The sequence below is a fragment of the Hirundo rustica genome, chromosome 15 (assembly GCF_015227805.2).
Source record: "Hirundo rustica isolate bHirRus1 chromosome 15, bHirRus1.pri.v3, whole genome shotgun sequence".
Lineage (NCBI taxonomy): Eukaryota > Metazoa > Chordata > Aves > Passeriformes > Hirundinidae > Hirundo > Hirundo rustica.
The window spans coordinates 337,863-352,905 of NC_053464.1; the positions used below are offsets into that span (position 1 = coordinate 337,863).

Below are 15,043 nucleotides of genomic sequence, written 5' to 3' on the forward strand. Positions count from 1 at the left end.
GAATTCTTTAAGACTTCTGAACGACTCCTACAGCAGTTTTCCTTTCTCTGGTATACCCACAACAGTTATCTTACCCTGCTCTCATTCCCACCAGGAATAATCATGCAGCTTTCATGCAAAAGCACTAAACGAAAAGACAGGGCTATTACACTACCTACAAGCCTGAGAAGATGCTACTATCTTGGTCATCCTCCTCCTACTCCCCAAAATAACTCACTGAAAACAGATTATGCAAACCCTCATGCTGGGAATACATTCCTGAAAGCCTTCACTTGGTAACAAAAGTGTTAAATGCAGAGACAAGCAGATTCCTGAGAGCACATCATGTGTCATGGGAAAAGTGAAGTCTTCGGCCCCACATGGCAGCTCCCTTCCTTTCAAAGGGCACAGAGCACCCCAACCCGCCAGGATCAGAGGCCAGCTGGGTCAGCGTTGCTTCCTGCTTGCTCCCTGTGGGAAGCAGCTCACTGAGAGTGAGAATGGTGTTGGAAACCAGACCAGGGAATCACAAGAATCACCCTCAGAACACAGTGAAGGCTTCAGCATTAGTTCTTCTTTTCCCTCCCGCTCGCTGCAGTACATGAGCACTGATCTGTGCAGCTCCAGCCTGCCAGAACCCACAGACACAGCTTGTGTTGTCGAAAGGCGTGCTGGGTACAGCATTCAAAGTAATTCGGTGTCTTTTGTAGCTTTTTCTTTCCATTGACAAAGGGAAACTAGAGACTAGGCCACGCTCCTCTTCCTGCTTTTAGTTCTAACAACAGGTTCCTCATGAGTGCATGGTGTAAACAGGCTGTACAAACTTTGTGTATTACTGCTGGCCAAAGTCACTGCCTGGGTGTAACAGTGTCTTGGATTATGTAACCTAAAAATGTGTATTCTATTTCATCTGTTGAAAGCTGTTTTTTCTCTCACCCTTCCGGGGGAGGGGGGGGCAGATGCCTCCTGATAATGGCCCAGCCATTCAAACCAGGTGGGGCAGTGTTTCTTACCTCTTTCACCACCCCTCCATCCTCCAAGGGGACATCTTCTGATAATGGGCCATTAGGGCCCACCAATGACATGACACATTCCATCATCCCATTGGGAGATGCTCCACACAGTGTGGGAGGAGCCAACTGTTCCTAGCTAGATAAAAACTGGGAATGAAGGACACAAGGTATCCTGTTTTTTCACTGGATTCCTGGAGGAAGACTGAACCCATCTCACCACCACGGGACTTTCTACAGGACCATCTCTACTCCACAGAACCACATCTGTTACTCCAGGAGGACTTACCTGGACTGCTTTCAACACCCTGACCAACAGGGTGCCAGGTCATATCCCTGACTCTGTCAGGGTTTTTTCCAGGATTTTTGTTTGCTTCCTTGCTTGTTTTTTTGTACTACATTTGTATTTTTTCTTTTTTTTTTTAAATATTCCTAGTAAAGAACTGTTATTCCTATTGCCATATCTTTGCCTGAAAGCCCCTAATTGCAAAATTATAATAATTTGGAGGGAAGGGGGTTTACATTCTCCATTCCAAGGGAGGCTCTAACCTTCCTTGGCAGACAACTGTCTTTCAAAACCAAGACAAACAGGCAACGTGACAACACTTCCTGCAGCTTCATGAGGTGGGTGCCTGGCTGCTCAGACAAAGGGGGCACTATCTTTGGGGATTTTTCTGGGTGGCTTGTGAGGACAGTCACAGTTTGTAAGGCCATACCCAGCTCTTGGCTTATGCTTCAGGTACCCCAGTGCTGTATTCCTACAGCACACGTGGTGCTCTACTTTGCTGATCATGTAGATCTCTGGTACACAATGCCACAACATCACTGCTGCCATCACAATTAAAGAGATGCTGCACAAAGACTGCACCACTAACCAGAAATGCACTGATGCGCTCCACCATGTCTTACCTCCCAGCCAACACTGAGTTTCCAACAGCTCCTCTGTCATGTCTGCCAGAATCTGTTCCGTTGGGACACTGAGGAGCAGGGAGGAGATACAGGACAAAAGGCCCTGGCGCACATACCTGTGGAAAAGGATGCACTGGTTAAGAGCCTGCAGCTTTATGCTCTGCATTGATTTCCTCACCTCAGGGGCTCTCCAGTTTCAAATGGAATAATGACTTTTGTCATACTCCTGCTGCTTAGGGGTGTAATCTTGCAGTGTGCCCCACACACAGAGCCCCTGCCAAGCTGTGCACAGGAGTCTAGCACAATTCAGAGTCCTGGACACATCTGAGAGGAAACCAGAAATTAGATGTTTACAGACTTTTGGCTATATGTCTTAATTCCTTTCCAAGACGGAATGCTGGAATTTAATCTAAAGTCTTCTGAGCTCCCTGAGTAAACACAGATGAAACTATCACATGGACAGGTGGTCAGGAAATTTGGCAACCTTTCTATAGATAATGGCTGTACTGCCACACTAGAACACACCAGCCAACTTCATATGTTGGGCTGGCATTAAACTCAGTCATAAGAACACACAGCTGGAGGAGAGCACAAAGTAAATGCATGAAGTCACTGACTCTCTGAGCCAGATGCTCATCTTGGACTGCAGGCTGGTTCACAGCTAATCTTTAAAAATGAGAGCATGCAATTAGAGTAACTCACGAGTCCGTGTGGAAACGCAGTGCCCAAACAAACTCCAGCAGTGCCTTTCCCATTGCTGTCACTGCCTGCAAAAGAGGATTGTGACAGCACCACTGAACACTGTCATGTAGAGCTGGGCCTCGAGACATAATGCTCATCAAATCACAGTACGTCCTGAGCTGGAAAAGTACCCACAAGGGTCACAAAGCCAACTCTTGCCCTACACAGGACACCCCAACAATCCCACCACATGCCCGGGAGTGTTGTCCAAATGCTTGAACAAAGGTTTTGTTAAGATCAATGCTACAACGGAATTTATTTTACAGATAGGGAAACTGTGGCAGTGAAGTGAAATAATGTGCCCAACCCCCCAAGAAATTGACAAGAAGCAAAAGACAGGGTGGCTTGAATCCTGTATCTTTTTTCTGACCAGTTCTTCCCACCCCATTTCACAACTCCTCAGCCTACTCAACTCCAACCTGCTGCCAGCCTCAGTGCAGCAGGCCTTGAAGTATACAGGTGTTCCAGAAGGTACCTCAAGTTCCCAGGCTGGAAGTCACCCCTACTCTCTGCCCTTCCTTACCACAGTGTTGACAGCCAAGTACATCAGGATTGCTAAAGTGTGGACCAGTCTTCCAAGGACTAAGTGATCTTCCCCCAGAAGATCAAACGTTGTTAAAGGCCTGCAAGTGCAAGACACAGAGTTGTGTAGCAGTGAGACGGCTGATCAGTACCTCTTTGCAACAGTCAGGAGGTTATGCAGGGGGAATTGTCCCCAAAAGCCTGAATCCCTACCCCAGTCACTATACGGGCACCAGCAGGTAGAGATCAGAGCTGCTTGCTCTCATCTTTTCTCCCAGACCAGTATCCTCCACTCATACAGCAGGTATCACACATTCTACCAACAGTCTTTACTTGGAAAGAACTATAGGCAAAACCTATAGACCTATAGCTACCCCCACCGCCATACCATTACAACTGGTATTGCAATAATCTTTGTTATCATGGAACTGATTACTCAGCCTTCCTTAGGTTCACAAAGACTTAAGGGACTGACAATAAACTGTGTCCTGTGTCCTACACTGTGGCCTCAGATATCAATGCAGGTGATAGGCCCAACTTGAGACAGTTAACTTTGGTTCAAGATTGCAGCCTGAGCTCTGTGGCTTGTGTGATCCTCCCACAGTAAAGGCTCACCCAAGACAACTGGTGTGTTGTGTGTACTAATTCTGGTACTGCCAGAATTACTTGCCTGTGTACCTGCTGATGGATCTTCACTTCTGCAGGGTCCTACATATTCCTGCTGCACAAGACTTCAAAGGGTAAATCCAAGAGACCACAACCCTCTCCCCCTGAAGCTTTGTGAAGGGCCCAAGTGCCAGTGTGGTATCACTGGGCTCCTGCACAGCTCCTGGGCTGTGTAGCCTGCTGCTTGGAGGCAAGGAGGAGAAGCAGAAAGGTTCGTTCTGGCAGTTGCCATGCCCGCAACTCATATCGTAAGGTGTTCACACTCACCTGTCAAAGTGCTGAATCAATGGGAAAAAGAAATACCCAGCAACAGAATTGAACTTGTTTGGGCAGGAAGCCAGTTCCACGTGAGACTGACCCTGTCCAAAAGAAAAACGAAGTCTAGGCACAAGATATAGCACCCACCTCTTCCACTTCACTGGACACTATCAAGACTACAGATTCCTTGCAGCCAGCCCATTGTCAAACACTGCTTGTACACCTATGGCTACCAGTTTCACGACTGGATTGCTCACTTCCCACTTTGGATCTTCACCACATTTAAACATTTCAATACAATACGCCTCAGTACTGCTCAGTTAGCTATAAGGAACAAGAACATGCAAGGGATAGAGGAGTTCTGGAAGAAAAACTCTCCAGGCTGAACCACAGGGGAATTCTGGAAACTAGGAAACTGGCACCAATTTATCTCCCTGGAAAACAGGAAGGCTGAGACAGTGTAGTCCAGAGGCAGCTAGTCTGATGGAGGCCCTGGGATCTGTGAGGTGCAGTCACAGCTCCCTGCAGTGGCCACACAGGCTCAGAACAAGCACAGAACAACAATTATCCCTCAAAGCCAGGGAAGGAATTTCAGGTTTATCTTCCTCTCCCTGTGGGGAGAACTGGTACTTTGCAACAAAAGACTCCATAACTTCAAATATATATTTATCTGACTTTCCCTTGGATTGGGTCCACTTTCACAGGTACTTTTCTCTTTCCAGACAGAGCTTACAGCAACTACAAGTGTCCCTATTTTTGGTGGATTTAACATTAGTATGCTTCTGGTCTCACCGTATCAAATCTCCGAGTCTTGCTTTTGATCCTCTCATCAACAATTCTTCTCCAGTCTTTAGAGCTGTCACTTTCCAGAAGGAGCTGGATACGAGGCTTTTGGGCACCAGAATGCTTGATCTTCCCAGAGAATTTGGGACAGGACAGTTCCTGAGCTGCCAAAACCAATACCTAGATAAAACAAAGAGGTTCAGTTAAAAATGGGTAATACCTAGGGAACAACAACAGTGTCACCTGCATCCAAACTGAGAGGAGCAACAAGACAGAAAGGCACGACAGTTTTAGAGTGAAGAACAGAAGGAAACTGACCTCCAACAGCCACCTGCCTCTGAGGTACTGACCAAGCACTTGGTCACTTAGCCCTGAAACAGAGCAGTGGTTCCTCCTTCAGACACAAATGTGGAAGGAGTCACAGACAGATTGCTGTCCTTCCGAAAGGGAAGATGAAACAGATTGATGATGTGAAAGTAAACAGTGGCTTCTCCCAGGCAAATGCTCAACACATGCTCTGCATTCTGTGGGGAGGGATCCCTGTGTGATGGCGTGTAGCAGGGTTAGGAGTAAGAGGGGAATGCCAGAAACAAATAGTAATGTAAGAGATTCCCATGTCTGCCTTCTCTCATGAGGAATAAAAGGTAATTCCATTACAACTTGGCATTGGTGCAACAGACACAAGGAAAGTGGGAAGTGATGGGAAGTGAGAGCACTCACATCAAGGATGTCCATGCGCTGACGGAGACTGTAGTTCAGAGAGTAGAACTGGGAGGTCAAGTACTTTGCAACCTGTACAGAAAAATCAGGGTACAATGAACACAGACCCAGACTAGAAACAGCCCTCCCATTAACTCTAAAAGCATTTAATTTCACAGGTTCTGCTTCCTGTTAGGTAACAGCAAGCCTCCAAGAGAAGAGAAGAAACACACAGCGTAAATGGGAAATTCAGACACTTCCACTTTTAGATTCTCTCAAAAGACTTAAATGACAAATGAAACTGCACCATTCTTCTCTCCCTCCTATGCAGAGGTACCCAAACAACTACCACAGCAGCTAGGAGACCTCACTGTGGCCTTACAGAACTTTAAGAGGAAAGATGAAGGGAGGCTTTTTACTTGGGCCTGGCTAGCATGAAGGAGAAAGGTGTTAAACTGGCAGAGGATAGATCTAGATTGGCTACTAGGAAAAAAGTATTCCCTGGGAGGGTGGGCAGGCCCTGGCACAGAGTGCCCAGAGAAGCTGTGGCTGCCCCTGGATCCCTGGCAGTGTCCAGGGCCAGGATGGACATTGGGGCTTGGAGCCCCCTGGGATAGTGGAAGGTGTCCCTGCCCATGGCAGGGGGCTGGAATGAGATGGGCTTTAAAGATCCTTTCCCACCCAAACCAGTCTGTGATTCCCTGATTACAGTCACCAGTCAGGTCTTTCTCTGTAGGAGCCCTTTGTGCCTCAGCTTCCCTCTATTTGAAACCCTTCAGTACAACAAGTCCTTATCTGATCTGATCTGCCTTGTCACTCAAACCAACAGCCTCCAAACAGTTCCTCCAGTCTAACAGGGCTTTCTTTTTCCTATTGGTTCAGTCATTCCTTGCAGATTCTTCAGGAGCATAAATGCTGTTAGACCTGAACTACCTGTTCTACCACACTGACAGCTCCCTCTATCAAATGAGAGACTTCAGCTGCTTCAATTTTTGCCTGTGCTTCAACTGGAGAAAAGAAAAACTCACAGGTATTGGGTCCGTGGTTAAAACAGCTACTTGAGCTTTTTGACGGAGCTCCACAAAGCCTTCAATGCAGGTCTTCTCCTCCAGATGCAATAGTATTTTTGCCAGCTCCACACTAACCTGATCAAAATATGAAAAAAATAATCAAAACCCTGATGATGTTTGGGTTTTTAACTCATAGGAATTATGGACCACTTCTAACATTTAAACAAAGACCAGGAGATAGTCTGTTAAGAATAAGGAGGCAATAAGTCCATTCCTTAGGAGGGAGAGAAAAAACATTAAGCCAAATGCCATCAAACTTATTTCTTAAACCCCTGAACAGATCCTCTGAATCTGCCAATTCTCTGTCCACATTTCACTTGGGCTTTCTGGAGAAGTGCCAGCATCATGACACAGAATGAATTGTCACTGTAATGGATAGCTTAAAGGGTACAGTAACACAGCCCTTCTCCTTCTCAGCTGGCATCTCTGACACTTTCAAGTGTTCACTAGGAGGTAGTGGCGAGCACTCTTTGCACAGCGACCTTCTCCCAGGTTCCTCACCCCTGAGTTTTTCATCTTGACCAGTACAATCCAGCTACTCCTTCCACAAGACATTATGCTTGTACAAGCAAATAGGGAAAGTTCATTTGATTTTGCCCCTGTTTTCATTGGGTAATAACAATTAAATTGAATTTCAATTCAAAATCCAAAATGGCTGCTCTGTAATCTTCATTTCTAGTGTTTTCCAGCACAGAGCTTCCTCACACTGGCAAGCACTACTTGGAGGATGCTTCATTTGGAGCACTGGAGCTGTGACACAGCAGGGTGCTGCCAGCACTTTTGCTGCTTCTGTTTCCACTGTGCTCTATAGCCTCACCTTCAAGGCAACTATCTCCTCCTACTTCCAAGTGTGAATGCATACCTTTAACCCAGGTACACATTAGCCTGGCCTTCTGCTCTGGCATATTTAGTCTCCTCAGGACAGCAAAGTGATAGGCCCTCTAACACTACAGCCCTCTTGTAACCTAGATCATAATACTTCACTTCTCTTGTTGCTGCCGGATTCTTCCGAATCAAGCTCTCAAGGGCCTTGACTGTAGCTTCCCATTTGTCCACATCTTCAGATCTTGATCCAGTCAGAACTGAAATCAAAGGACAAACAAAAGTCATTAACAGAATGGCTGTGTTTGGCTATATACCCAAAATTCTTCTGCCAATCATCTGTCTGAGTGTATAGACACTCAGCATGACCAACATTAGGAACTAAACTGAAATTACTCAAAAATTCTATAGCTTCTTCAAATTAGATCAGAAAAAACAAACCTACACAAGAGTTCACTCTCCCAAGCTCAATAAGAAACAGATAGACTCAGCCCAAAATCTCCTACCTTCAATGCAGTCTCGGATATATACAGGAGCCTTCATTTTTAGCTCTTTATCCTCAGACATGTCATAAGGGATGAGGTCATCATCACTAAAAGAAATAAAAGCAGGAGTTAGTTTATGGGGTGCAGATGTTCTTGCTTTCCCCAGACAGCCGCACAAAGAGAAAGAACCAGGGTATGCACTGGCATTACCAGGTCACTCCCATAGCACTCAGCAGCACTGCTGAAGCCTGGCCTGAGAAGGATCCTTGGGAGACCTAGGGAAAGAGCAGGTCTGTGACCAGATCTGCAACTGGATCTCCTGGTCAAGTACAGGAAGGAGTTAACTGACCAAGAGACTAGAAACTGACTCTGGAGATTTCATTATAAATTTATATATATATATATATAAATTTATAATGAAATTTATAATAATATATTATATATTATAAATTAATTAGCTATTTTAAATTTCTAATAATGTATTATATATACTATATATATATAAAATACATACATTCTAACACACATATATATATATAGATATATTTCTTTATATAGTGACAGAATAAAGCAGGTCCACTATTAAAATGGGCAAATACATTCACAATTTCCAGGAAATAGATATCTAAGTCAAACAAATTCAGTGGTAGCACACAATGCAGGCCTTGCCTAATTTACTGACTAGTGCAATTTCCTATGCAAAGCCCTGCTCTGCTGCAAACCACTCAGCCGAACAAGGTCAGAAATCACAATAGCCAAGAAATTCAGGTATTGACAGATCCTTTTCTGCTGCATCTGCCACTTGTTTTCCATTTCCTCCCTGTTCACTGCCCCATACCTGTCAAGCTCAACATCCGACTCCTCATCTGGCACCACAGGGGCTGCTGTATGGGATTTCTCATCACTCTCTGGTACCAATGGCAGTGCAGCATCCGCTTTCTCACTCCAGCTGTGAGGAACAAGAAGTTTTCAATAGGATGCAGTAATAGTTCTTACAGGGAAGAAACTACCCACCCTATCAACCCTTGCTGCCTAAATAGAACAGCAGGTAATTATTCCTGCTGCAGTTTTACACCCACCTGGCTGACACAAAAAACAAAGTACTGGGAAGGAGAATGGAGCGAGGGGAGAAAAGAAGCAGAATCTTCTAACAGAAGAGCAATGGATAAAAAAATTTAAACTGGCTAATTCTCTGTGTTCCTCTGCACAATACCCAAGACTCCTAAGGAAAGACTCCAATAACCAAATCACATTGACTTGCACCAGATTTGAAACTGTGAATGAAACTGAACTGAGAGTAGGTTTAGATTGGGTATTAGAAAGAAATTCTTCCCTGTGATGGTGGTGAGGCTCTGGCATAGGTTGCCCAGAGAAGCTGTGGCTGCCCCATCCCTGGAAGTTCAAGGCCAGGTTGGACAGGGCGTGGAGCAACCTTGTCTTAATAGAATGTGTCCCTGCCCATGGCAGGGTATGGAATGGAATGAGCTATAATGTCCCTTCCAATCCAAACCATTCCATGACTCTTCAAAATGGGGGAAAAAAAATAAAAAACTAACCATTGCTAGGTCCTGCATAGGATGAATACAACAACGGAGAATATTTTTCTGTCTCTACGTATTTCTGTGGACTTTAGCATTGTCCTTTCATCTTTCTGATTCTCAAAAGTTGTCTCTAACAGCTGTCTGTGCTGATCATGCCTCTAAAATGGGAGCAATAAATCTTTTGTACCTCCCTGGAGTGCTGGACAGCTTCATCCACTAGTAACATAACGGGCTTCACTCCTCTGCTGATCAAACAGTGCTTTAAAGAGCCTCAGCAGATGCTCTGGAAGTTAAGAGCACTGAAGAGCCAGCCTTCAGAGTGACAGATGCAGCAGATTTTTGTCACGGGTAAATGGATTAGGGGCTTACAGCAGAAATACCAGATTTCCAAGAAGCAAACAGAAATGCCCATTTGAGTCCACCCAAGGGCACATAAGAATCCTACATCACAGTTTCACCACAAGCAGCTGTGTCTCGGTTTGAAACAGGTATCTGCTAGGGAGAGGCGGTGCCTCACTAGGAATGGGGAATTCCAATCCCTTCCCTCCAAGTTATTATAATCTAGAAAATTAAAGGGGCTTTTCAGGCAATTTTAATACACGCTACTAATTGAATTATGAATGTAATTAAATCACATTGTAAGAAGGTGGTGCATTATGATGTTTAAGAATACATAAAACATCTTGAATACCGTACATAGTTCTTGTGTGTAATGGAAAAAGGCATGGAGAAGGGCAAAAAGATGGCATGAATAGTAGCAATAACTTACTCATCATCTGGACGGCTGGGGACAACACAGAATGATGGAGTCTGTACCAGAAGGGACTTCAATTCTCTTGTTTCATCATCTTCTTCATACTAGACATTCAGAATAAGTGTTGCTGCAGTCTATTACTTACTGCAAACATGCCCAGCATTCAACATTTCACCCTTGTACTGCCCATGGACAAAATCATGAGCAGATGAACCCTTACCATTCCTGTTCCAACTCCTGTGCTGACAGCAGCAGACAGCTGCAATCTTTGTCCTTATGTTTATGAGTACTACCTGATGGCACCCTGTCTGAATGTTATTTCCATCTTTCAAACATTAAATAAATGGCAATGTGACAGAGGGACTGTGGCAGGCTTTCAAAAATCAATGTGATTTAATCAGATAAGTCACATCAATTCCACTGGAAAGAGTAGAGCAAATATCTTCATGTCAGTCTTTAAAATCCCAGCTAAGAACAGGTCTTCCCACCATGTCAGGGACTAAATGCTCAACACTGCTTTAGATCTGAAGCTCCCTCTCAACTCCCACAAATCAGATTCTGATTCCCTCATACAATACAACAAACTTTAATTACCAAGTTTATCCCAACCTCTGCCAGCAGACTGCACTCCTGAGGTAACTCTCAGTCACCTGACTGTTACATGCAATTGTTTTTATGTAAAGAGATTCTTCCTTTTTGAAGGTGTGACTGCCTCTCCTTATTTCCAGATGAAAATGTGCTATAATGGTCTGGATCATCTGGTTTAAAGCTTTTACTTCCTCTAAGCCCAGCACACCAGTCATAAATTTCACTGAAACCTTCACCTCAAACTTCAGGACAGGCCCCTCAGTGTTTATTTTCGAACTGATGCTCTCCGCCACCACCATGCCCAGTCGCCGTAGCTGTGGCAGACTGCTGTCCAAGTGGCATTTCATGCCCTCCATCATGCTCGTCAGAAGCTCTGAAACAACCAACCAGCAAACAGTGCACGTCTGAAATTCTGAAACAGTGGCAGAAACAAACACCCTTCTTGATGTGCTTCCCTGAGGGCAGCTTTACCCACTCACCGCCCAATAATGGACAGAAAGGGTCCCTGCACTGTGGCTTTCCTCCCTGCAGTGTCAGTGCTGCCCTTCAGCACCAGCACAGCAAACCCACATCCTTCCATGGGGTACAAAGTCCACAAAACATCACAATATATTCTAAATTCGCAATATTTTGGTTTTCAGTGAAACAAAAAAGGATAATAAGTCAAGCGAATCTTTAATTTGGTTTTAGAATGCTTCAGAGTCACTTAAATAAATGTTTTGAGGCCATTACAAGTTCTGACCAGTACAAACATCACATAGAGACAGATATTTGCCTAACTTTGGATAAGTGCAAACAGGCACATAACACAAGTATTTCTCAGCCCTCAAGGTTGCCAGCTTCACCAGGCAGACTTACTGCTGTTTGACTGACTTCCTTCATCTCAGAAAGCTTATCTTTTCAACAGCTGTCAGACAAAAAACTGACTATAAAACTACAGAACTGGTAATGTGTATTAGATCATTTACTCACTTAAAGAACAATTAATTCTATAATAAACAGATGAGCAAGTCTTGAAGTAAACCTTCACATCCCCCATAAGTCACACACACACATACATACACACAGAGAAGTAATTCCGGACATTGTACAGATTTATTTTTTTATATGCAACAGAAATAGAGATGTTAGGCCAGGACCCCAGTGCGAGCACAGAACTGGAGGTCCATGCCAGTGACTAACCTGCTCCCTCCACACTGAGGAATGCCCATGGACTGCCAGACACCAAGCTAACAGGTTTTTACCCCCAGATACCTCCCCTGCCTCTCTGGAGCTGCACCCATGCTCCAAGGGTAAGCCTATAAATTACAAATCACACCATTCCTCTCACTAGTCCCAGAGTTAGTCCTCGTTTTCCTGTGACAAAACTTCAGGGTTTTTAAACCACTGCTCAGGTAAGAACCTTAAAGCAAAGGCAGGCCTTCTTCAACGCTGTAACTTAAAGTTATGCACTTGGAATTCTATCATATCAATGACAGAATAAAGAGGATTCCAGCAGGTTACCCCATTTGCCAAGGTGAAAACGGGACAATTCTGCTTATCCACAGATCAAAACAAGGTATTTTTCTACTCACAGTAAGACTCTCTGCTAAACAAATCTAAGCCCTGCTTCTCACATAGCCTCACCTTGTCTGCAGCTCTCAATTTCAGACTCCTTCAGGTGGGAGAGGCAGATGAGGATGGCCTTGCTAATGTACAGCTGCTGCTCAATTGGGGCGTGTTTCACAGCACTGCTGCTGCTCCAGGTCTCCAACAGCTCCTGCAGCACCTAAATCAGAGAACTCAGGTTGGCCTGAAATGGATCTTTTCTATACAGAAGTATTTTCTGAAGCACATTTTTACTCTCTCCACAAAGTGAGTAAAAAAAGACAAATTTTGTATTTCAGGGCCCCAAACAGTGTGTTTGACCACCAAGAACTGCACTCTCATTTAAGATATTGTTAAATATAATGGGTTTCTAAATTTAAAAGTGATGTTTATTCCTCCTTAATAAACACTATATGCAAAGCAATATGTATTATTATCAAAAAACAGTATGATAAGGTTTTATCTGCATTTAGTCCAATTTTAGATAACTGTCAGTACTTCCAGATCATTTCAGAACATGTAAACAGTGGCAAAATAATAATTTGACAAAACGGTAGGGATTTCCAGATATACAGATTTCATAGAAGTTTCATTACACTGGTGACTTAGAGAGGAAAAATATCTGCCACCCCCACTGAGGAAAATGTGCATGAGGGAGATTCTGAAACATTAACCATTTGGTAAACCAGTAACTGTCCACCAACTTGGTTTCTTGTTGCCATGTGCCCAGCCACATAAACAGGGTGACTGAGGTGACAGAGGACATGGGACATTTGTCAGAACCCAAGCATCACTGGTTTTGGTACTTGGAAGACAACTTACCAATTAAATATGAAAAATTAATGCCAGCAGTGCAGAAAGCTTTAATTCATTTATCACAGTTCACTTGTGATATGGCTGGGCTCCCCTCACTCTCACGAACAGCAACCAGAAAGTCTGAGAGAAGCACCAAAACTATGCACCCCCAGACACACACAGAGCAGAGTGTTCCCCATCAGACACCTCATTAGTGACTCAGTGAACCTTACTCTGAGCAACAAGGCACGCCGGAGACCGTCCAGGGCCAGATAGCCAAGGAGATTCTGCAGCACTGCCGTCTGCAAGGAAAACCACAACTCCTGCTTCAATAAGGCCGTCACCCAGCAATGACAAGTGTCTGTTTTCATTTACTACATTAAACTTAATTCTGAGGGACTAGTTGACAACATTCAGAGACAGAAAAGTAAACAAATTTTAAAAAACAAGCAAGCCCACATATGCAGCTGCTGATGAACTAAATGGAAAACCATGACAGAACTAGAGTACAGTATTTTACCAACAAAATCAGCACAGTCTCAGGCAAACAAAGGACATCTCTCACAACAGCATTATAAGCCACAGTACAGTCCCTAACACCCTGTGACAAACTTAGGTGCACAGGCTGATTTAATTCTTAACCCCAAGGGTGGATCCTGGCTGTTTCAATCTCCTCTTTCAGATTCTAAAATAACTAAACACCTTCAGCTCCCCAGAATTCTGAAACCCTGTCTGAATAATCAGTTGGCTCCAGAGGAGTACAGTAATTTCACTAATCACCATTAACCCTGAGAGAGCATATGAATCCCATGATTTCAAAGCTACTGCTCATCACTCCCACTCTGTTACATTCTGCTGTCAGCGAACAGCTGCACAAATGTGGGGAGAACTGAAGGCTCATTTTGTAATGAAGGGTTAAACCTTACTCAGGAAGAGTAAGAGCTCAGCTAAAAACCACATTGGCACCTGGGAAAACCTGGCACTACCACACTGCTGTTCCCCACAGGTTCTCACCGTGTGGCCATACTGCAAGAGCAACATCTTCTGCGTCACCACAAACTGAGCCTTCTTGTTCTTCACAACTAGGTTCCCCAGCAATCTGGACAAGACATCTGCCCTGACAACAACAAAACATCAGGAATTCATGTTATTGCTGTCATGCTGCTCCTAACCATAGGAAAATCTGAGAGCAGCTATTAGCAACCAAGTCTCTAGAGTACCTCTGAACTCAGATAGTGAGCCAGTAATGGCAAAGAATGCTTTCACTTGTTTTTTCCACCGAATGTCATGATGTAGATACTTAAGAAATGGTGCAGGTTCTCCCTAAGGGGCAACAATGAACTACTTTATCCCTTGAGTCTTTTAGGAAATGGTTGTAAAAAACCACCTACACAAACAGCACCTTTCAGAGATGGATTCTGCAAGTATTTGTGACAATTCCTGCCTTTGCTGTGGATCAGGGAAAAAGGAGAGTTCTTACCTGGGCGCTCTCTGCACAAAACCAAGGACCACTGCTTCCATCCAGCGGTCTGGCACACATTCCACCAACCGCCAGCATATCCTCTGCCAGATGCAGTCTGACTTGGTGAGGTCTGTCAGGCGGGGCACCAAAACTCCCAGAATTTCCTCTGAAGCACAGTAGAAAACAATAAATACCTCAGATGGGCAGGACTGGCACAACTGCACTTGGCCCTGACCTGAGAATTTCAAGATCTTCACAACGTGAAAAAAATATAACGTACAGTTTGCAGTTCTAAATTGCTCCTGCAGTAGAAATACTACTAGAATCATGGAATCACTTAGATTGGAAGGCTCTCTAAGACCATTGAGTCCA

The 15,043-nt window shown here is 44.3% G+C and overlaps 1 protein-coding gene across 3 annotated transcripts in view; it reads right to left on the reverse strand.

The window, feature by feature from the left end:
* Window positions 1-15,043, reverse strand: part of TELO2 (telomere maintenance 2) — a 29,722-nt gene that overhangs the window by 13,691 nt on the left and 988 nt on the right. For all 3 annotated transcript variants that reach the window (XM_040079192.2, XM_040079191.2, XM_058422579.1), the window contains exons 2-17: window positions 14,690-14,837; window positions 14,224-14,326; window positions 13,443-13,511; window positions 12,454-12,595; window positions 11,064-11,200; window positions 10,255-10,343; window positions 8,783-8,893; window positions 7,966-8,051; window positions 7,622-7,719; window positions 6,596-6,712; window positions 5,589-5,660; window positions 4,878-5,048; window positions 4,095-4,186; window positions 3,163-3,262; window positions 2,601-2,665; window positions 1,899-2,014 (exon numbers count right to left, since the gene is read on the reverse strand). In XM_040079192.2, the coding sequence (XP_039935126.1) occupies window positions 1,899-2,014; window positions 2,601-2,665; window positions 3,163-3,262; window positions 4,095-4,186; window positions 4,878-5,048; window positions 5,589-5,660; window positions 6,596-6,712; window positions 7,622-7,719; window positions 7,966-8,051; window positions 8,783-8,893; window positions 10,255-10,343; window positions 11,064-11,200; window positions 12,454-12,595; window positions 13,443-13,511; window positions 14,224-14,326; window positions 14,690-14,730 (1,609 nt within the window). In that variant the 5' untranslated portion in view covers window positions 14,731-14,837. The remainder of the gene's footprint in view (window positions 1-1,898; window positions 2,015-2,600; window positions 2,666-3,162; window positions 3,263-4,094; window positions 4,187-4,877; window positions 5,049-5,588; window positions 5,661-6,595; window positions 6,713-7,621; window positions 7,720-7,965; window positions 8,052-8,782; window positions 8,894-10,254; window positions 10,344-11,063; window positions 11,201-12,453; window positions 12,596-13,442; window positions 13,512-14,223; window positions 14,327-14,689; window positions 14,838-15,043) is intronic.